Source organism: Schistocerca piceifrons, unplaced genomic scaffold (genome assembly GCF_021461385.2).
Source record: "Schistocerca piceifrons isolate TAMUIC-IGC-003096 unplaced genomic scaffold, iqSchPice1.1 HiC_scaffold_936, whole genome shotgun sequence".
Classification (NCBI taxonomy): Eukaryota; Metazoa; Arthropoda; class Insecta; order Orthoptera; family Acrididae; genus Schistocerca; species Schistocerca piceifrons.
Genome location: NW_025729208.1, coordinates 2,107,715 through 2,128,228, shown reverse-complemented (window position 1 = coordinate 2,128,228; position 20,514 = coordinate 2,107,715). Strand labels below are relative to the sequence as shown.

Genomic DNA, 20,514 nt, shown 5'->3' with positions numbered 1-20,514 from the left:
GCTCAACAATGGCCTGTTTTCATTGTATGTTCAGTGATGTGTCAACTGAAACATCAAATTACTGTAACCATGCCATGTGGCATTTATCAGTAAACTGGGTTGCAGAATAAAATATATAGAAATTGTAGTCTGAATATCAGATAATGCATGTGACATTTTGGCGGAGTATACGTCTACCATTAGGTGGATTTAAGTAAATTAAGAAGGCACAGCTATACTGTATGTATGACTTTTTGGTTAATCTGTGGCTCTGCCTTTCAGTGGTCACGGGCTGCTTTTCCTGTTGCATTTGTATTGTATTATCACAGGCACTTCCTACAAACTAAACTATATAAAGATGTCAAAAAAGTCATGTATACAATACATCTGTTTCTCTTAACTAAGATAAATTTACCTAACTATGGCAATGTAATCCTTCAAGATACACCATGGAAAATATGATGCAAGTGACTGGTAACAGTAATTTGTTGTTTTAATTCACATTCACAACAGTCACAGTCAAGCCTAACTTAATCTGTTCAAATTTAAAATTATGGAAGATAGATAATACTATGCAGAAAGTGAGAGAGTTGCATGTAATGTCAAGATTTATGACTGGTATACATCAGGATGTCAAATCAAACATCGTTCAGCCATCTAATTTCCGAACTTATTTTATTTGGCTACCAGTTTCAGCAATTTACTATGGCCATTTTCAGGCCCCTGACTGAAGTGTAGGAAGATTCCACCTTGGTTCTGGTCGAAATAGGGGCCAGCATTCAAATACTGGTAACTGTATGGTTCTGCTTGCTATAGCGATCACTTCAACCATCACATCAGGTTTATTGGTGCCATACAAACTGCAAAAATTGTTTTGCACCAGCCCTATGACTTACATAGTAATTTTTTTTTTCTTTCTGATCGGTGACTTCTTTTTCAATATGCTTTTGACCACAGAAAGTCAGCTGTGTAATGGAGGTGACACTGAACCTGCATTTTCAGCCCAGTTCAGTAGAGTGCACTGTGTCTCGAATCATGAACAGGACAGTTTGGCTTCTGTTCATTGTTCAATCAAAATGTTTCAGAGGGGCATTTAAAACTTTAAGACTTTGTGCACATTATCACATGGGAGGTTGCTAGCCGAATTGGTTTTTATCACAGCAACATCATTTGCACGTGCAACTGCCACTGTGAGGCACAAAATATTGAAGATCTGCCTTCTACAACACAGTTGATGACTGCCATCTACAAATTATGACTCACAGACACTCTGAGCAAAATGTAACAGAACTGTGAGCTGCCTCTCTGGAGGCAACTAGGAGGGCTGCATCAACCAGATAATACACATCACTGAGGATTTCAAGGTGGGACAAAGGAACACCTGGAATGAAACCTTGATCAATGGCATTGAGTTCTCTTCACCAACGGATGCAGGATTTGTCTGACACATGTAAGTGCCAGGTTTCAATGCTTGTTCGAGGCACACAGTCCCATGGGTTCAGCAAGGATATGTGTCAGTCACCTTTTTTGATAAAATCATGGACTTATGTTGGAAACCTCTCATCACTATTGTGGATAATTTGATGACTGTGCAGTACCAGTATCAGGACATGACTCACAGCCATGTAACATGGTGTAAGAACATTTGTCATTAAAAGATCCCAATCAACTGGGACCGGAAACACATATCAAACCTTGGCAAAAACAGTTGGTGTCAAATCGGGTTGGAATCACTACTGTCAGTGAATGCAGATCCACTTCAACCAGTTTAAAAGTTAACGTTGTGAACTGAAATGCTTGCAATAGATAGATAGAGTTGGGTCCTTCATAGGGTTGCCATGTGTCTGGCTTAGCCAGACACATTCAGCTTTTTATGCTCATGTCTGGCCAAATATATATCAGTCCAGACTGTCTCACTTTTGATAGGTTTTTTGTTGATGCAGTAGAGAATGCACAACTAAGGCCCATTCCAAGCTAATGACATTAGTGTGAGAAGTATAAGGAGGAATTACAAGATTCAAGGATATATAGATATTCCAACCAATGCTGTTCTTATGTCTGTGTCCCATGTTTTTCTTCATAGGCTGAACAAATCCAATACAACATTTTACAACACTATGCACAGAGCAAGTGACACAACATAAAATGAGCCAGTTAGCTGATGCCAACCCGCCCAAACTTCTTTATAAATCAAATTAGAATGATCAAATCACTTTGTTTTCCATACTATAAGAACTAACAATAGTTTATTTTGATCAATGAAGAACTTTTAGTTTCTTTTGACACAAGATTATCTTATGAAGAAGACTGAATGGTTAATAAGACTGAGCACTTACTTACTATCATAACTGCCCAATTATAATGCTGCTTGTTGACTTTTTTTCTTTCTTCCAGTTTAAGCATGTTGGGTTGGTCTCACAAAGAACTTACTATACTTGATTTAAAAAGACTGAAAATATCCATCTGACTCGATTCCTATTTAAAATAAGAAGTTTGGCTTTTAGGGCAAAATGTCCGGCTAAATATCACACCATTTCTAAATTTGGACTTGCAACACTAGTCTCTCATGAAAGCCAATTGCCCACAGAACCACATAAAGCTGCACGACTTCAACTGGCAAAACAACACAGACACTGTATAGTAACTGACTAACACATTTTCATCTTTTTTCAAATGATGCAAAAGATCAAGCCCACCGACAGCCCAATGAAAGGTTCAACACGCATAGTTTAGGCAGGAGGTGATTCTATGAATGTTTTGGGGGCATTTCTGCACTACGATTTGGACAAACTCATTCAGATTACCGCAATCTTGAACCATGAGTTTATTTATACATTCTTGATGACCAAGTGTTGACCTTCCTTCTGCATCTTCATGATGAGTAAGCAGTGCACACTGTCATCTTCCAAGCTGGGAGTAGCCATGTTTCCAGGGCAGAATGCATACCTTCCTAGTTTAACACTCTGGCATCCTGTCAAACCTCAACTGGCCGACTAAATCATCCAGTCTCAATCTCACAGAAAATTTCTATGTCTGTTTGAAACAGCAAGTGAAATGTAGCACTTACCATCACAAGAATTGGTAGCTCTATTGGATCTAACCATCAATAAGTGGCTTCACCTGGGTATGGCATACCCAAAGAAATGTACAGATTCTCTTCCTCGCCAAACTGAGGCCATTATCAAGGTCAGAGGCAGTGTTACATGATATTAGGGTGATGTTTCATAGGGGGTGGGGGTGGAGGGATGTTTGATTAACTTTTTGTTTGCTTACAAGAAATGACAACATCTTACCCTGTTAAGTTGTCAGGAGTAAATAAAGATTATTATAATAATAATAATAATTATTATTATTATTAAAACCAATGTATGTTACCAAAACTGGGTTGGACAGACTGTTATTGAGAAGAAATTTGAGAAGTGAGTGGGCACATACTGTGGGGCTATGGAAAGAGTGTTGAATGTGTCATATGGACATAAAAAAGAAGGACAGTACAGTGCACTGGAGCTTTACAATGATAGCTCACTGTGTACCACCAAGAAGTCAGGAGTAACTATAAAGATGCTTTCATCCTTTAACAGGATGTACACATGGAAAAGAAAAAAATTCCCAGATTTTCTGGTTAAAAATATACTTCTTCCCAGGTGAAAGTACATTTTATTTGAGTTAAGTGACAATATACTTTCCCTCAGAGCTTTAAAACTATCAATCCTTTGAATGGTAAAGGTTTCATACATATTGGCACTTTAGGAAATGAAAACCTGCAAAAATCAATGCAGCTTGAAAAGATTTTTGATGCTCAGCAGCATGTACACCGCACATTTTTTTTATTATGAAAGTATAAATATGAATTCCACCAAAAGCTTACAAAGCACTGAAATTGAGATTTCACTGTGCGATGCCCTTTTCTGAGTCAATCATTGCTCATGTCACATAATCTTGCCAGCCAATGACAACAGATATTAAGAGCATAGGACACAAGATGTGCCCAGCCAATAGCAACATCACTGTTAAGTAGCACGAACACACAAATAGGAAAAGTTAATGGTTTAAATCAATATACGTACAGTATAGCTACAAAAAAAGCTAAGCTTTCACATATAATTTTTTTATATACATACTACCCTTTAAGATCTATCAAACACAAACATACCACAAAAATCTTAAGCAATGGTATAAAGGGCTGGTCTTCTGGGCCCAAAATTTCTCTAAGTGGCTTGTGCTCAAAGTGTTAAGATTTGAGCATGAGTGAAACGCACTTAAGAAATTCATCACACATTCTCACACAACATTATTCAAGTTGTGTAAAAGGAAATTTACTTTGAAAGTAACATTCGTCAACCCACCATTCACAATATTTTCCCACTACCCATTACAAATGTAAACAGTTGTGATGTCACACTCATCGATAGTAGTTTATTATTAGAAGTATTGCATAGTCTTCATCCTAAAGCCTTTCACACATTTTACTATCAGCAGACACTTGTGCGTATACGCTGTTTTGTTACTGTAATTGACACATTTTATTTGCAACTTAAGTTTTATTTTGGTGTTATGCTCTCATTTATGTTTTATTGCTGCAGTAGCAAGCTAAAGTGAAATTCTTTATTAGAGTATCAGTTCTTATTAGTCAAAATTATAAAAATTTAACTGAAAACTCAAACAATGAATAATTCCTGGAATCCTAAAATATTACTGGGTTCTTCCCAAATTTTTCCCAGATGAAGAAATTCCCACATTTTACCCAGATTACCCAGTTGTGCCAGGCTGTTTAATTCCTGACTAAATATAATATTGTATAGAAAATATAGAAACAACCATTTTAATGTGAGGGCAGTCAGAAATTAGGGAGTTCAAGTGAGCATAAAAAAGAGAATTTGACATTTGAGACTCTTGCCAACACAACATTAGTCTAATATATCTAAAAACAAAGATGATGTGACTTACCAAACGAAAGCACTGGCAGGTCGATAGACACACAAACAAACACAAACATACACACAAAATTCTAGCTCTCGCAACCAATGGCTGCTTCGTCAGGAAAGAGGGAAGGAGAGGGAAAGACGAAAGGATGTGGGTTTTAAGGGAGAGGGTAAGGAGTCATTCCAATCCCGGGAGCGGAAAGACTTACCTTAGGGGAAAAAAGGACGGGTATACACTCGCACACACACACACACACACATATCCATCCACACATATACAGACACAAGCAGACATATTCAAAGGCTGCTTGTGTCTGTATATGTGTGGATGGATATGTGTGTGTGTGTGCGAGTGTATACCCGTCCTTTTTTCCCCCTAAGGTAAGTCTTTCCGCTCCCGGGATTGGAATGACTCCTTACCCTCTCCCTTAAAACCCACATACTTTCGTCTTTCCCTCTCCTTCCCTCTTTCCTGACGAAGCAGCCGTTGATTGCGAGAGCTAGAATTTTGTTTGCATGTTTGTGTTTGTTTGTGCGTCTATCGACCTGCCAGCGCTTTCGTTTGGTAAGTCACATCATCTTTGTTTTTAGATATATTTTTCCCACATGGAATGTTTCCCTCTATTATATTCACAACATTAGACTAATTGAGACTTATTGGTTTTGTCACTCTAAATTTAAATCATGCTATTCCTATAACTTACCACAGGCATATTCATCTGTTGTGTCATCACAATCTGCATTTCCATCACAGCGTAAACTGGCGCTGTAACACTGTGAACCATCAAGGCACATCAGTGAACCTGGTGGGCAGGTTCCAGCAGAAGGAGTGTGTACTGCCATTGTTGACACATGAGCTGTAAATCAAATGAAGCACTGAGGAACTATTGTTTGTTAAATAAGAGTCATGACCCTCAGATCAATATCATTATTCCTGAATTAGAACTTACTTCGTTCTACACACTCCTTTCCTCTAATCTGTACCACTTCTTAAACAATAGAATGTCTCTATTAGTTGTTACCAGATCGTTCTACACACTCCTTTCCTCTAATCTGTACCACTTCTTAAACAATAGAATGTCTCTATTAATTGTTACAGTCTAAGTAAAGTAAACTTGAGATTGGCATATTGCAGTGGAAGATCCTGCACTGCTGGTGCACAGCCAGCCTCACTTGACAAGACTCTGCATATACAGTACCTGCAAAATATGCAGAAAGAACTACGACTGGCTGGCAGCTAGTCCATATCACATGACTCATTGGAATGTCAATCACAAAATTTATTTTAATGGAAGCATATCCACAACTGTTGAAATTGGCATTACTTTATTACTATATCTTCGTCGTTTACCAGCCATGGCTGGACAGACTGCATCACAAACACAATGTTTATCAACTAACATTTATACAACAGCATATACAAAATTTATATTACAAATAAAAGAAAATATTTATGCAGTGCACAAAAACACATAGAACATAGAGAAAATGAAATATAACTAAACAGGAATGTAAAACTTCATAGCAGCAAATGAAAATACCATAAAGCAAAATGTTTACAAGACCATGTAGATCACACACATAAAGTTTCATTTTGGCAAAATATGTACTTTAAGTAAAACACAAAATTAAATGTGCATTTAACTGAGAACATAAAAAGAAGATTAAATTTAGGCAAAATTATATATAAAACATAACAATATTTATTATTTTGTCCATTCACTAGAACCACTGTTGAAAAACTCTTCCAAGGTATATAGTGGATGTTGTTTCAAGCCATGAGCAATTTTTTTCCGAAATAATTCAGGTGGCAGGCTTTTCACTTCTGGAGGTAGTTGATTGTGCATTTCTAGGGTGACTGTTGGAAAGCTGTCTTGTGTACTTGATAGGCAACACCTTGGCACTTCAATGTACCTCTTACAGCGAGTGTCATGATTATGTATTTCTTGTCTTATGCTAAAATTCCTTTGATTTTCTTTTATATAAATGAGGCAGAAAAACACATACTGGCTAAAAACAGTCATTATGCCTAGCCTGGTGAAAATAGGCTTACAGTGGTCCAGTCTTTTGCTAGAGGATATGATCCTGATGGCTTTTTTTTTGTAATAGCAACACATCTTTGCTCCCTGAGGAGTGTCCCCACAACAACAGTCCATAGCTAATGTGGCTGTGGAAGAGTACATGGTAGACTATTGTGAGAAACTGGTCAGTTATTACCCTCTTCAGCTTCCTCAGGAGGTATATCACACGAGAAAGTTTGGTGCATACATATGCAGTGTGATCATTCATGGAGAGTTTGCTGTCAATCTTGAAGCCCAGTAGTCTGACAGTCTCCATGTTTTCTTGGTCTTCAATGTTGGTTAGACTGCATATCAAATGTTGGGTTTTTTCTTCATTGATCTTCATTTTGTTTATTATGAACCATTCTTTTATTTCTTCAAACATCAAATTTGATGCACCAAGAGCTTCGGCGGCTGTATGTCCTTTGGCAATAAGGGTAGTGTCATCTGCAAACTGCAAAATTTGACTATTACAGCTCATATCATTGACATATATGAGGAATAGGAGAGGTCCTAAGACTGATCCTTGGGGCACTCCATGTTCTAGTTTTTGTTCAAGAGAAGTTGCTCCGTGCACTGATACTACCTGCTTTCGGTTTTCCAAATAAGATTGTAGTGTTGATAGAACAACACCTCCAACACCATAGCATCTTAACTTGGCTATTAGTGATGTGTGTGAGATGCAGTCAAAGGCTTTGCTGAGGTCACAGAGTGTCATTGCCACACTCTCTCTCTCTTCAAAACTCTGTTGAATCATTTTTAATAAGTCCAGTGTGGCTGTCACTGTTGATCTCCCTTTGCGGAAATCGTGCTGTGTGTTTTGGAATAAGTTGTTTTCCTCAAAGTAATTCAGTACCTGGCAGTGCATCACAGACTCAGTAACTTTGGCTAGTACTGGTACCACTGAGATTGGTCTGAAGCTGGACACCTCGCATGGATCCCCCTTCTTATATATTGGTACTGTGCGCGCCAGTTTAAGGAAGTCTGGGAAGACACCAGAAGACAGACATTTGCTTATTGCTATGGCTAGTGGCTGAGCTAATTCTGCAATAATTTTCTTTAGCAGTGTGCAGGACATGCCATAGATGTCTACACTTCCCGAGTGTTTGTAGGAGTTCACAATTTTTATCATGTCTTCGGGGTGTACTTCCTTCCTGTTTTGAATACCGCAACTGTCTGCATTTCTTATGTTTGCAGACGGATCTAGATCAGAGTGTGGAATTTCACTCACTGTCTTTTCCACTATTCTGACAAAATATTCATTGAAGTCATCAGGGCTACATGACTTTAAGCAGGAGGTAGTTTTCTTTCTGTTCTCATTTACAAGATTCCAGGCAGCTTTACAAGGATTTTGGGCCTCTTTAATGTATGTATCATTATACTTCTTTTTTGCTTCCTCTACTGCCTCCTATATATACATAGATTTGTTTGTAAGCAAGTTTGGTAAGCATACCTCAAAACAGTAGTATAAGGCTCTCACTGGCAGTGATGCCTTAGTAAGTAGCCAGTATATTTGAAGCTCAGTTTTGTCGTTTATTTTTGGAACAATCATGAATGTATATATAAAGCCAACTCCAATCAAATGATTTCATTTTAAATAATTCATAATGAGATTCTAGATCCTATGCATCCATATACAGGGACTATGATTCTTGCAGAATCTACATGCATTCTTTGACATGAAGGTAAAGGTTGATTCTCATGTAATATCTTTTGGTTTGGGATTCATGCAACAGCACACTGAGAATGTAGGTACACTGATATCACAGAGCTGCTAGTAACATAATTACTTTCTGCACAGTTTACGGCAATATATGCATCAGTGTAGATTGGGCTGCACCAAATTTTCTTGCTGTAGTCATACTAGAATAGCCTTTCCCAAGCAGAGCTACAAATACAGCAAGAGAAATTACAGAATTTGGTTCGTACTCAGTTAGCTCAACAGTTGTCCTTTTCATCCATTATTCTTGAATGGAACCTGTGGCATCTTACTTGTGCTGGCATGAGCATTGCTGTTAATTTCAGTGGTATTCATCACCTAATCTGTGGGATCTCTTGATCATTACAGTTTTATGTACCACCTACCCAAAAAATTAGATTTTGTGAAACATTTCTCTCTTCTCTTTCTTTTCTTTCAGATTTAACTGATTAGAAAATCCACCAGTATAATGGTTTGGAAGAAAGAAAACAAATAAAAAAAAACTAAATAATATGACTTCCTAGCAGTGGCAGCATTGATTTAATTGGTTTATTGTAGTCAGATGAGACTGATTGATTCACATACTGTGACAGTACTTAATATTATGCTTTGAATGCAACATTCTAACCTGGTACACCAGTTTTTAATTTTGTTAAAAATAAATAAAAGAACTACATGAAAGACTCCAGAATGAAACAGCCGGCCGCGGTGGTCTAGCGGTTCTGGCGTTGCAGTCGGGAACCACGGGACTGCTACGGTCGCAGGTTCGAATCCTGCCTCGGGCATGGGTGTGTGTGATGTCCTTAGGTTAGTTAGGTTTAAGTAGTTCTAAGTTCTAGGGGACTTATGACCTAAGATGTTGAGTCCCATAGTGCTCAGAGCCATTTGAACCATTTGATCCAGAATGAAACTTCTTAAATTATACACAGAATATATAAATAAATATAAAAATGAAATCTATACACCAGATAGATGACAGTCGAATTTCTGCCTCCCACAGGCATGTAAGCATGCCTCATACATTGATTTCAAGCCCCAATTATATACCAACTTCCCAAACTATACAGAGGCTTTCCCATATTTCCAGCTTGAGTAACACCCATGAGATGAATCTGTACACACCTATAAATTCTCAGGAAGATATGTGAGAGATATTTTAGAGTAGCAAACTATCTACTTGAATAAAATAAAACAAAACAGTTAAAAACCTTATAAATAAAAAAGTTTGCTATTTTAAGACAGATGCAAATTTACTTGATACATTCTAGCTTGATGCACAGATCTTAAGGTATATGTACTTGAATTTTGGAGGTGAGGCATTCAAATAACTGTCCAGATTTAGATTTTCTGTGTTTTTCCTTAGTCCTTGGTAGTTGAAGTGAAAATGATGTCGCTGATTTCCTTCCACATCCTTGTTCTTTCCAAGCTTGTGATCTGTCTCTAATAGCTTCACTGCCCAATGGAATGCAAAATTTGATTTTCCTTGCTTCTGACTCATAATATGAGCAACTTTTTCTCATTTCAGTCTTATCTAAACATTTCCCTAAACTTTCTTTTCTCACTCTACAAGAAAGTTTCTTGGTTTTTTCACTACCAGTAACTCAAATGTTTTATTTTAAAAAGTTAAGAATGGTGACATATGTCATCCAGTTTTACTTAATTGCTCTACAGTGGTTTCCTTTCACAAAAGAGGCACTGAGCAGTAGATGATAACATACAAGAGCTAGAAAACTAGTCTACAGATGCAGTTCTCCTTGAGAGCTAACAAATACTGATATAACACAAACACACACAGCACAGCAATCACATATACCAACAGTTGGCATTTGTATCAGACACATCTGTGTGCTTGTTACCTGTGAATAAAGACTCTGTTTAGAAGCACTTTTCTGTGTGTATCCTCTGCACTTTTTCTCTTCTATTTGTTAAGTAGCAATCTAGCTTCATTATATGTATCCAGGAATTTACTGCCAATACTTATTTGTGTATGTGGTTCTTAAACAATTTTTTATTAAAGCCTTTAAACAAACAATATTACAAATTGCAGAACTTGGGAATTATTTCTTGGATGAAAAAATATTGAAACTGCACTAATATACAACAAAAACTACAGGCTACTCACCAATTAGTAGTAAGATGGAAGACAAGTATCGTGCTGAGGACACCATATCTGCCATTGTTGTTAACCTGAAAGAAATAAGAGGTTATATACTTATGGTAAAAGGAAAAGGTTATACTTCAACATTATGCTGCTATTAGTTCATACCATGAATACTATCTATCAATGCTTCGTTAAGAATATTCATAACACAGAAATAAACTTAAATAATTCAGAGGATATATTTTTACCAACAAATATGGGAATATGATATTAAGCAAAAGCTTTATGCTGTAATAAGACCAATAAACAAACAAATTGCTAATTCGGCTATAACAGTGTTATAAATTCAGTGTTTTTTGCCTTCAGTAAATACTGAAACAGTAACATGGGAGTAAATATATTCCAGCTTTCAGGACTACTATATTTTTTTCAGAATTACTTAGTTGACTCTTGAATGGAAAACTGTATTTGACAAGGCAAATGAGAGTATACTGTCAGATTCTGAGACGTTGTCCATTCTGGTGTCTTTTGCAGCTTTGCTGTGGTTTTTGATCAAAAAATGACTGGAATGTTTGTCAGGGCTTGTAAAGGGCTATATTATCCTCAAAGAATTATTTAAAGCTCGTTACCAAATAATTTTACAAATTCAAAAACCTACATGTTGCTATAGCAACCAATATCTTATCTTCTGGTAGAGCTTATTATCCCTACCAAAGGGCTGTTACCAAATTATTTTTGAAGTGTGGCACAGATTCTCTATGCAAATTGTTTTATTATGCTGCACAGACACAAACAAAAGACTTGATCTCTCTTCTACTCGTACTGTTAAGAACAACTGTCATCAAACCAAAGATTGATTCGAAACACAGTGCTTAAGTAGGCATGAGCCTGATGCAGGTGGTATGCTGATGCCTTTCTCTGACCCCTGAACTGACTGACCCAGCCACTTATTGGGTGACATAGTGATGAACTTTGATTCCTGATTCACGGTACAACTCACCATTTTTCACTGATAACAGTTACTACAGATGAATTGGATATGAATATGCTCTGCTTTCCTACTATCTAAATTTTGCGCAAACAATTATTTTTATTTCCGAGTTCGCAATTCATCATCATGTGAATCCTTTAATAAAGTGAATGACTTGCCTTCATTTCTTTGGAGATTCTGACAAATGCCAAATGTCACGAAAAAATCTGGCAATGCCTTTTAAATGGCTCATATCCGCAAGTACGCACAGAAAAAAAGAGATCGCTGCCTCTGCAAACGCAAAGTAAACAAACATATTTTCCACAGGCGGTAGCACCACTTAGATCTTCCAGGCTGGTTCAGCGAAACGGATCACCTTCAGGATTTCGATTTTGCTCCTGAGTTAGTGTTAACTCTACTGCTACTCAAAAACCTGTGGGTTAACACTACACTAAAGGCCTATTTTTTCAGCGATCCAGTTGAGAAAGAAAGAACTTCACCAGAGTGAAACACCTACAAAGTAAACGGTGCAAAATTTCATTCTAACAATCAAAAAGTGTATTTGGATGCTACTGAGTAAAGCAAGGTTTGGGTAAAAACAACGAGATAAATCAGAAGTCGTCGATATCTGAAATGGCGGGAATTTTCTTGCGGTATGTTTGCAATCAACAATTGTACAACCCAAGCGTTCAGAACGAAAATGCAGAGAAGTCAATCAAACAAATAAGCATCGTTTAGTATGCGGACAACAAACTGACATTCGGAGTGCAAATGAAATATGTGTGGACTTCAGTTCAATAGGAAAACCCAGTAAATCAAATTTCTGGTGAATTTGCTAGACATTATTGAAAAGTAAGTACCCGGAAAGCTCTGTTACTAATGACAGTATGATAAATTAACTACGCGAAGTACGCTGACTCAATAAAATACAAAGCTCTGGTACTCACCTGCGGAGGGGTCAGACGGTAAGTTCTGCAGAACGTGTGCGCGGTTGCCCGCTGCTATATAGCGTCCCCTTGCTGATGAAGCATCACGCCACTCTCCTGCTCCGGCGCTCCCTTCTTTCCCCTACCACCAGTCTGCCGAGAGAGGAAGAACGCATTTCACCCCGTTTCTGGCCATGCAAATAAAAAATTATCATTGTTATTTTAATGCGTTTTTGATTAAATGGACAAGTAACTTATAATTATTAGTGTAAATTGTTATTACCGTCGCATTCTGGTTTTTCAACTTTGTTTTTATAAGCCTGATGCACTTATGCAAAGGTAATAATTTTTAATCTAGAGGCGGTGTATATGTTACCGGCCAAACCCGATTTTAGGATGAACTAGTTTCGCCTAGGTCAAACTCGTTCATCCTGTTACCGATAGGATAAAACAGGTTAGCCTAGGTCGAATCGGTTTATCCTCGTTAGAATTTACGTGCTTTAGGATAAACCGGCAGTTCCTAGCCTGAACTAATTTTGCCTAGTCGGAACGCATGTCGCTGTATGTACGAATGGGGAACCCCCAATCATCTCTAGCTCGCGCATCTCAGCCTCTCTTCGCTCGCACAGTTCTTTGTTTTGAACGGAATTTTGCATCGACGAGTGCGTGTGCTAGGTTGCTGGTTGCGTTTAAAAGATTTTATTATAATCCTAGAATAATTATTGTGAGGCGTTTCATCATGGATGAGCCTTTGTGTAGTAGACAAGCCAATCTAAAGCTGTGGAGAGAAAAGTTTCTGGAGGAAATTTTGCAGAGTGAAAACAAAAAGTGTTCTCATTATACTGTGTTATCAGTAGACGAATATAAACATTATTACAAGCTCGCGCCGCGCAGTAACAGTGAGTCTGTCCAGACCTTAAGAGATAGATTACTCATTGGCTGTTTTGAAATGAAAATAATTATACCTTTGAGGTTTATGTACAACGAGTTTGGAGTATTTTCAAAGCACTGGAGGTAGTATATCAGTGGTGTGTACTTTTGAATGAAGACTACGTTCTTCGTGATTCTAATTTATTAAAATACATAGCACAATTTATAAAATTACAAAAGGTTTTTTTAAATTTATATAATCTGTTTCAATCTGGTACGCTGTACATCATAACAACCTTGCAACATAATACTACCGACGGAGATCATTTCCTTTGCTTTACTAACAAACTCCCATTAAAATAGTTTGTTGATAGTACTCTCTCACCAACAGAGCAGTACTACCATTACCAAACGACGTAGGCAGCTAAGCGAAGCTGACTATCACAACATTCTCCAAAATTGACACCTTTTCATTTGGATTAAGGCATGTTATAATATACAGTAGTTCATGTAGCACTGTCCTGTTTTACGTTACTTTCAATAATTTTAAGCGTATCATTGTAGTATGTTTATCTACAATGTTTGAACGAATTACTCTTAAAATTTCTTGCGTGCTTCAATGTTTTAACACTTTCAAATACACCAGTCTGCTACCAAATCACTAAATATGTTAGGTTTCGTTGCCAAATCACTAAAAATATTAGGTTTCATTAAGTGTTTAGCATGTACGATCAGTCAACACTCTGTTGAACAAATATATTCCGACGTAAACATTAAAAGTGTTCGAGAGAATACGTCGCCGAATATCCTGCAAATATACTTCCGAATGTCTCGTCCTAAACAAAAAGTATGCGGTGTAGGTTCAAGAAACTACTTCACATTCTTGAAATACTGCGATGCATTCAGGCTTAGGAAGTGTTTCGTCGCATTGCCCCTGCGTTACATGTCTTCGAAAAGAGAAATGTTGACATTTCCGCGATATGGGCCGACGCGAACTATCGGTATTCATATTTACTGAAGACGGAACACTTTTCTGAAACGTAGTAATTAATGGGAGATCTGCTTGACTGCAAGTGATTTCATTTCAAGACACAATGAACAAGACACAGTGACCATGACGCGGTTGTGGCAACAATGATTAGAAAGTACAAAGGACAACTAAACAAGCGGAAAGATATATATGTTCAGTAAACTAGACAAAAAATCAGTAATGTCACATCTCAGTGAGGAACTTTAAACTATCAGCACAGGTCATGAGCAAGTAGAAGAGCTCTGGCTCGAGTTTAAAAGAATAGTTGACCACGAAGTGGATGGATATGTACCCAGTACAACAGTTTGTAATGGGAGAGAACTTCCAAGGTGTACAGTCACTGTAAAGAAACTGCTACAGAAACAGAGATTGCTGCATAATAGGTGTAAAACAAAGCCTAGGGCTATGGATAGAGAGATGTTGAATGAAACGCGAGTGGCTCTCAAGAGAGCAATGCGTGATGCCTTCAACGACTACGTTAGCAGATTATTATCGTCGTGGCACCAAATGAATATCCAGTCCCTAGCGAATGAGACAGGAACTCAAATTCAGGGTTGCAAAGCAAAGACTGAAATGCTTAACTCTGTTTTCAAATGTTCGTTTACAAAGGAAAACTCAGGAGAATTGCGCTAATTTAATTCTCATACCATGAACAAAGCTCCAGGCCCCGATGGAATCTCTGTCAGATATTATACTGAATTTGCGGATGAGTTAGCTTCTCTTCTAACTATAATCTATCGTACATCCCTCGAACAAAAAACCGCACCTAGTTCTTGGAAAAAGGCACAGGTCACACTCGTCTACAAGAAGGATAGTAGAAGTGATCCACAAAACTCCCATCCAATGTCCTTGACATGGATTTGTTGTAGAATATTAGAACATATTCTGAGCTCAAATATAATGAGATATGTTGAACAGAATGACCTTCCCAGTGCCAACCAGCATGGATTTCGAAAACATCGATCATGTGAAAGCCAATTCGCACTTTTCTCACATGACGTACTGAAAGCTTTGGATCAAGGCAACCAGGTAGATGCAGTGTTTCTTGATTTCCGAAAAGCATTTGACTCAGTACTGCGTCTACGCTTACTGTCGAAAGTACGGTCATATGGTGGTATCAAGAGAAGTTTGTGACTGGATTGAGAAATCTTTGGTAGGGAGGACACAGCATGTTATCTTGGATGGCGAGTCATCGGCAGATGTAGACGTAACTTTGGATGTGTTCCAGGGAAGTGCGTTGGGACCCTTGCTGTTCATGTTGAATATTAATGACCTTGCAGACATTATTAATAGTAAAGTCAGACCTTTTGCAGATGATGCTGTTATCTATTATGAAGTACTATCTGAGTGAAGCTGCATAAATATTCAGTCACATCTTGATAAATTTCAACATGGTGCAGAGATTGCTCTAAATGTTCAGAAATGTAAAATTTTGCACTTCACAAAACGAAAAAACGTATCTATGACTATAATATCAATGAGTCGCTGCTGGAATCGGCGAACTCATTCAATTGCCTGTGTGTATCACTCTGTAGGGACATGAAATGAAATGACCACATACTTTCAGTCGTGGATAAAGCTGGTGGTAGAAAAATGGCTCTGAGCACTATGGGGCTTAACTTCTGAGGTCATCAGTCCCCTAGAACTTAGAACTACTTAAACCTAACTAACCTAAGGACATCACACATATCCACGCCCGAGGCAGGATTCGAACCTGCGACCGTAGCGGTCGCGCGGTTCCAGACTGTAGCGCCTAGAACCGCTCGGCCACGTCGGCCGGCCTGGTGGTAGACCTCGGTTTATTGGCAGAATACTGGGGAAGCGCAATAAGTCCACAAAAGAGATTGCTTACCGATCATTCGTGAGACCATCCTAGAATACTGCTCAAGTGTGTGCGATCCTTACCAGATAGGACTAACAGGGGATATTGAACGTGTACAAAGAAGGGCAGTATGAATGGTCACAGATTTGTTTAATCCATGGGAGAGTGCCTTAGAAATACTGAAGGAACTGAACTGGCAGACTCTTGAAGACAGACGTAAACTATCCCGAGGAAGTCTATTAATAAAGTCTCAAGAACCGGCTTTAAATGATTACTAAAGGGATATACTACAACCCCCTATGCATCGCTCAGACAGGGATCGTAAGGATAAGATTATAACAATTACTGCGAGCACAGAGGCATTCAAACTATCATTCTTCCAGTGCTCCATATCTGAATGGAACAATGGGACGTACACTCTGCCATGCACTTCGCGGTGATTTGCAGAGTATAAATGTAAATAAAGATGCAGATAAATTTTGTTTATATCAGATTGGCGCATAAGTTCATAGAGTTGTTGTTTTGCATGTTAGTATTTCAGTTGCCATGGGTTTATTTATCGATTGTTATTGTTATGTTTAGTTCACTGGTGCTACTTGAGTTTACATACTGTCATTTGGAGACAGCGAGTGATTTGTGGACACTAAAAAAATGGAGTGCCAAGTGGAGAAATCGGAACACTTCCGTAATATTCTTCTGTTTGAGTTCAATAGAGGGGTGACGCCAGCGGAGACAGCCAGAAACATTTGGGCCGTGAATAGGGATAAAGCCATTGGACAGAGCAGGACAGGAAAATGGTTTTCTCTTTTTGACATTAGTGAGTCTTCACGTTCAGGAAAATTTTCGGGGTTTGATGAAGACTGTTTAAACGCATTAATCCAACGTGATCTAGGTCAGTGTATTCGAGAAGTTGCAAATGTGATGGAATATGATCATTCTACTATGGTGCGACGTTTGAATGCAGTGGGTAAGGTTCAAAAATCGGACGTATAGGTATCGGATGCTCTAACCCAAAATTACAAAAATCAGCAGATGTGCATCTCTGCTTGCTCGTCATCAGTCGACTCGTGAATAACACCGACCAGTCGCATGCTGTATCGTTACGGTGACGAGGAGTGGTGTCTTGATGCTAACATAAGGGAAAGAAAAGAACGGTTGAGACCAAACAAAGCAGCAACTCTCAGGGCAAAGACCTGCGCACATCCACAAAAGCTAATGTTATGCATCTGGTGCAACAGTGACGGTGTGTTGTACTAGAAACTACTTCTCCGAGGCGTAATCATCACTGCTGACATTTGTTGTCAACAACTGAGACGTCTTGCAGAGGCTGTCCAAAGACAACGACCATGGAGACTGCGTGAGATAATGCTACTCCACCATAACGCCCGCCCTCATTCCGCTAGACAGACAAAAACCACTATACAGGAGCTGGATTGGGAAGTCATTCCACGCCCACCTTATTTACCTGATCTTGGGCCCTCGAATTTTTACCTTTTCCGCTCTCTATCGAAAGTCTTCCAGGAACTTCCTTTCTGGATGAAAATGCGCTCCGAACAGCGCTCCAGTCGCAAATCGAAAAATTACCCCAGCATTAGCAAACTGTTGTTAATACTGAAGGAGAATATATTATGCATGTCTAAAGTCTCTGTTATGTGTATCTGTTGTGTTTATTAGGCTTATTTTACTTATCTAAGGAACTAGTAACAGTCATTAGTTTGAGTCCCCGTTACAATGAACCACTTAGCATCAGTTGAAATAAGAACAACACAGAAGCTTGATCAACATATGAACTTAGATTTTTAACGTTTGTATCAGATATAGAGTATGTATATCTATGGAGTAAGCAGGAACGTTTGTATCAGATATAGAGTATGTATATCTATGGAGTAAGCAGTGTCTACTGTGCACATTCGGGAGGACGATGGTTCAATCCAGCGTCCGGCCGTCCTGATTTGGGTTTTCCGTGATTTCCCTAAATCGGTCCAGGCAAATGCCGGGATGGTTCCTTTCAAAGGGCACGGACGACTTCCTTCCACGTCCTTCCCTAATCCGATGAGACCGATGACCTCGCTGTTTGGTCTCTTCCCCCAAACAACCCCCAGCTCTACTGTGCATGTGTCAACATTAAACCAGGCTAGTCACGTGATTTTGGCGTGTTACTGCTTGTTTAGAATTCATGGTAATGCCAAAACTTGAATATCACACGTATTTGCGTTGGTTTATCTATATTTCAGTTTTAGTAACAGCTATGGTGCAGTATTGTCATTGTTACAGATGTAGAGAGAAGTTTGTGAAAGGAGGACCAGTTACTTGTCGTAGGTATGTAAATGTCATATTGATATGAGACATTTCATATGTTGGAAAATATCGAGACACAGTATTATAAAATCTTGTATTGTAGAGATAATTTCCACGATTTTATGGCCATGTGTTTTTGAGTAAACTGCCAGTCAGTGTATACAGATTGGTGCTATGTTCATATGTAGATAATATTTGTATATGGCAGTTTGATTAATTTCCTCAAATTTATGCCGGTTCTCAGATCCTTGTGTGTATCTAAGTATTTCTGCATGAGATAGCTTCCTATACTGTGTCACTGCAATGTAATTAATTAGAACAGATTCGACAATATGAATCAATGCAATAGTTAACCTAAAAAATTTTTTTTGGCTGTCACCTTTTTCATTACTCCAAAATTGAAGCATTGAGCTTGTATTTTTTTATTCTATTGTTCGTAATGTATGGCTTTACCTACGAGATGGTGAAAAAATGTTATAGATATTTTACTTGTATATAAAAAGAAGGCATTCTGTGACATCAAGGAATCACGAGTTTAGTACTGGAGGGAATTGTGTGTGTAAGGAGCGGGGGATAAAAATCGCAGAAGGAGACCAAGAAGTGAATACAATAAGCAGATTCAGAAGGATACAAGTCAATATACTAAAACTACCTGCCACGGTTGACGTCTATTAGTTCCATTCATACTTTCGTTTAGCAACGTGTTGCTTATTACGTGGATGATATAGTGTTCCAAAAGTTCAAGTACACAGTAATTGTTAGTGCTAACTGCAGATCTCAACGGGAGCGATACGTAAGCGGTAGCAGTATCTTCCCAGAGTCATCATTTAAGCCCGTTTCTTGAAACTTAATAAGTAGGCTTTCTCAGGATATTCGTGTCTATTTTCAACTGTCTGCCAATTCAGTTTCTTCAGCATCTCTGTGACTTGCCCACGGATCAAACAAACCTGTGACCGTTCGTACTTCCCTTCCCTCTACATGTTCAATGTCCCCTGTTAATCCTACTTGGTTCGAGTTCCGCATACTTCATCAATATTCTGAGATGGGTCATACGAGTGATTTGTAAGCAAACTCCTTTGCCGTCTGATTGCATTTCCTTAGTATTCTACCAATAAATCGAACTCCATCACCTGCTTTACATGTGAATGAGTCTACGTGATCGTTTCATTTCAAGTTCCTACAAAGTGTCAAAACCAGGTATTTGTAGGAGCTGACCGGTTCCAACTGTTACACCCTGTTACTGTAGTTTTAGAAGAGAAGTCTAAGATTTTAAAATTTCCTCCTTTTAAATTTTTGATTGCCAGTCTTTACAGCACTTGGAAATCTTATCAAGGTCTCACTGAATATCTACGCAGCTTTTTTCAGACTACAGATAACTGCATCATCTGCGAAAAGTCAGAGGTTACTATCAACATTGTCTGCAAGGACATTAACATAAAACATGAACAACAAGGACCCCAACACTATACCGTGGGGTACACCGCAGGTTATTTCTACGTCTGTCAGTGACTCTCCAATCAATATAATTTGCTGCATCCTCCCTACCAAAAAATCCTCAGTCCAGTCACAAATTTCGTGTGATACCTCATATATTCGTACTTTTGATAATAAGTGTAGGTGTAGTACTGAGCCAAATGCTTTTCGGTAAACGAGAAGCACTGAATCTACATGATTGCCTCAATCCAAGGCATTCAGTATGTCGTGTGAGACAAGTGCGAGTTGTGTTTTATATGAGCGGTGTTTTCAGAATCCTTGCTGGCTGACATGGAGGAGATCATGTTCAAGATACCTATTTACGTTTGAGCTTAGAATATGTTCTAATACGCTACAACAAATC

The 20,514-nt window shown here is 38.4% G+C and overlaps 1 protein-coding gene across 1 annotated transcript in view; it reads right to left on the bottom strand.

Annotated features, from left to right (window-relative positions):
* The window catches only part of LOC124771318 (very low-density lipoprotein receptor-like), a 44,146-nt gene extending 31,445 nt beyond the window's left edge, over nucleotides 1-12,701 (bottom strand). Inside the window, exons 1-3 of the mRNA XM_047249323.1 lie at nucleotides 12,679-12,701; nucleotides 10,783-10,847; nucleotides 5,606-5,758 (exon numbers count right to left, since the gene is read on the bottom strand). Of these exons, the coding sequence (XP_047105279.1) occupies nucleotides 5,606-5,758; nucleotides 10,783-10,837 (208 nt within the window). The 5' untranslated portion in view covers nucleotides 10,838-10,847; nucleotides 12,679-12,701. The remainder of the gene's footprint in view (nucleotides 1-5,605; nucleotides 5,759-10,782; nucleotides 10,848-12,678) is intronic.
* Nucleotides 12,702-20,514: the final 7,813 nt, after the last annotated feature.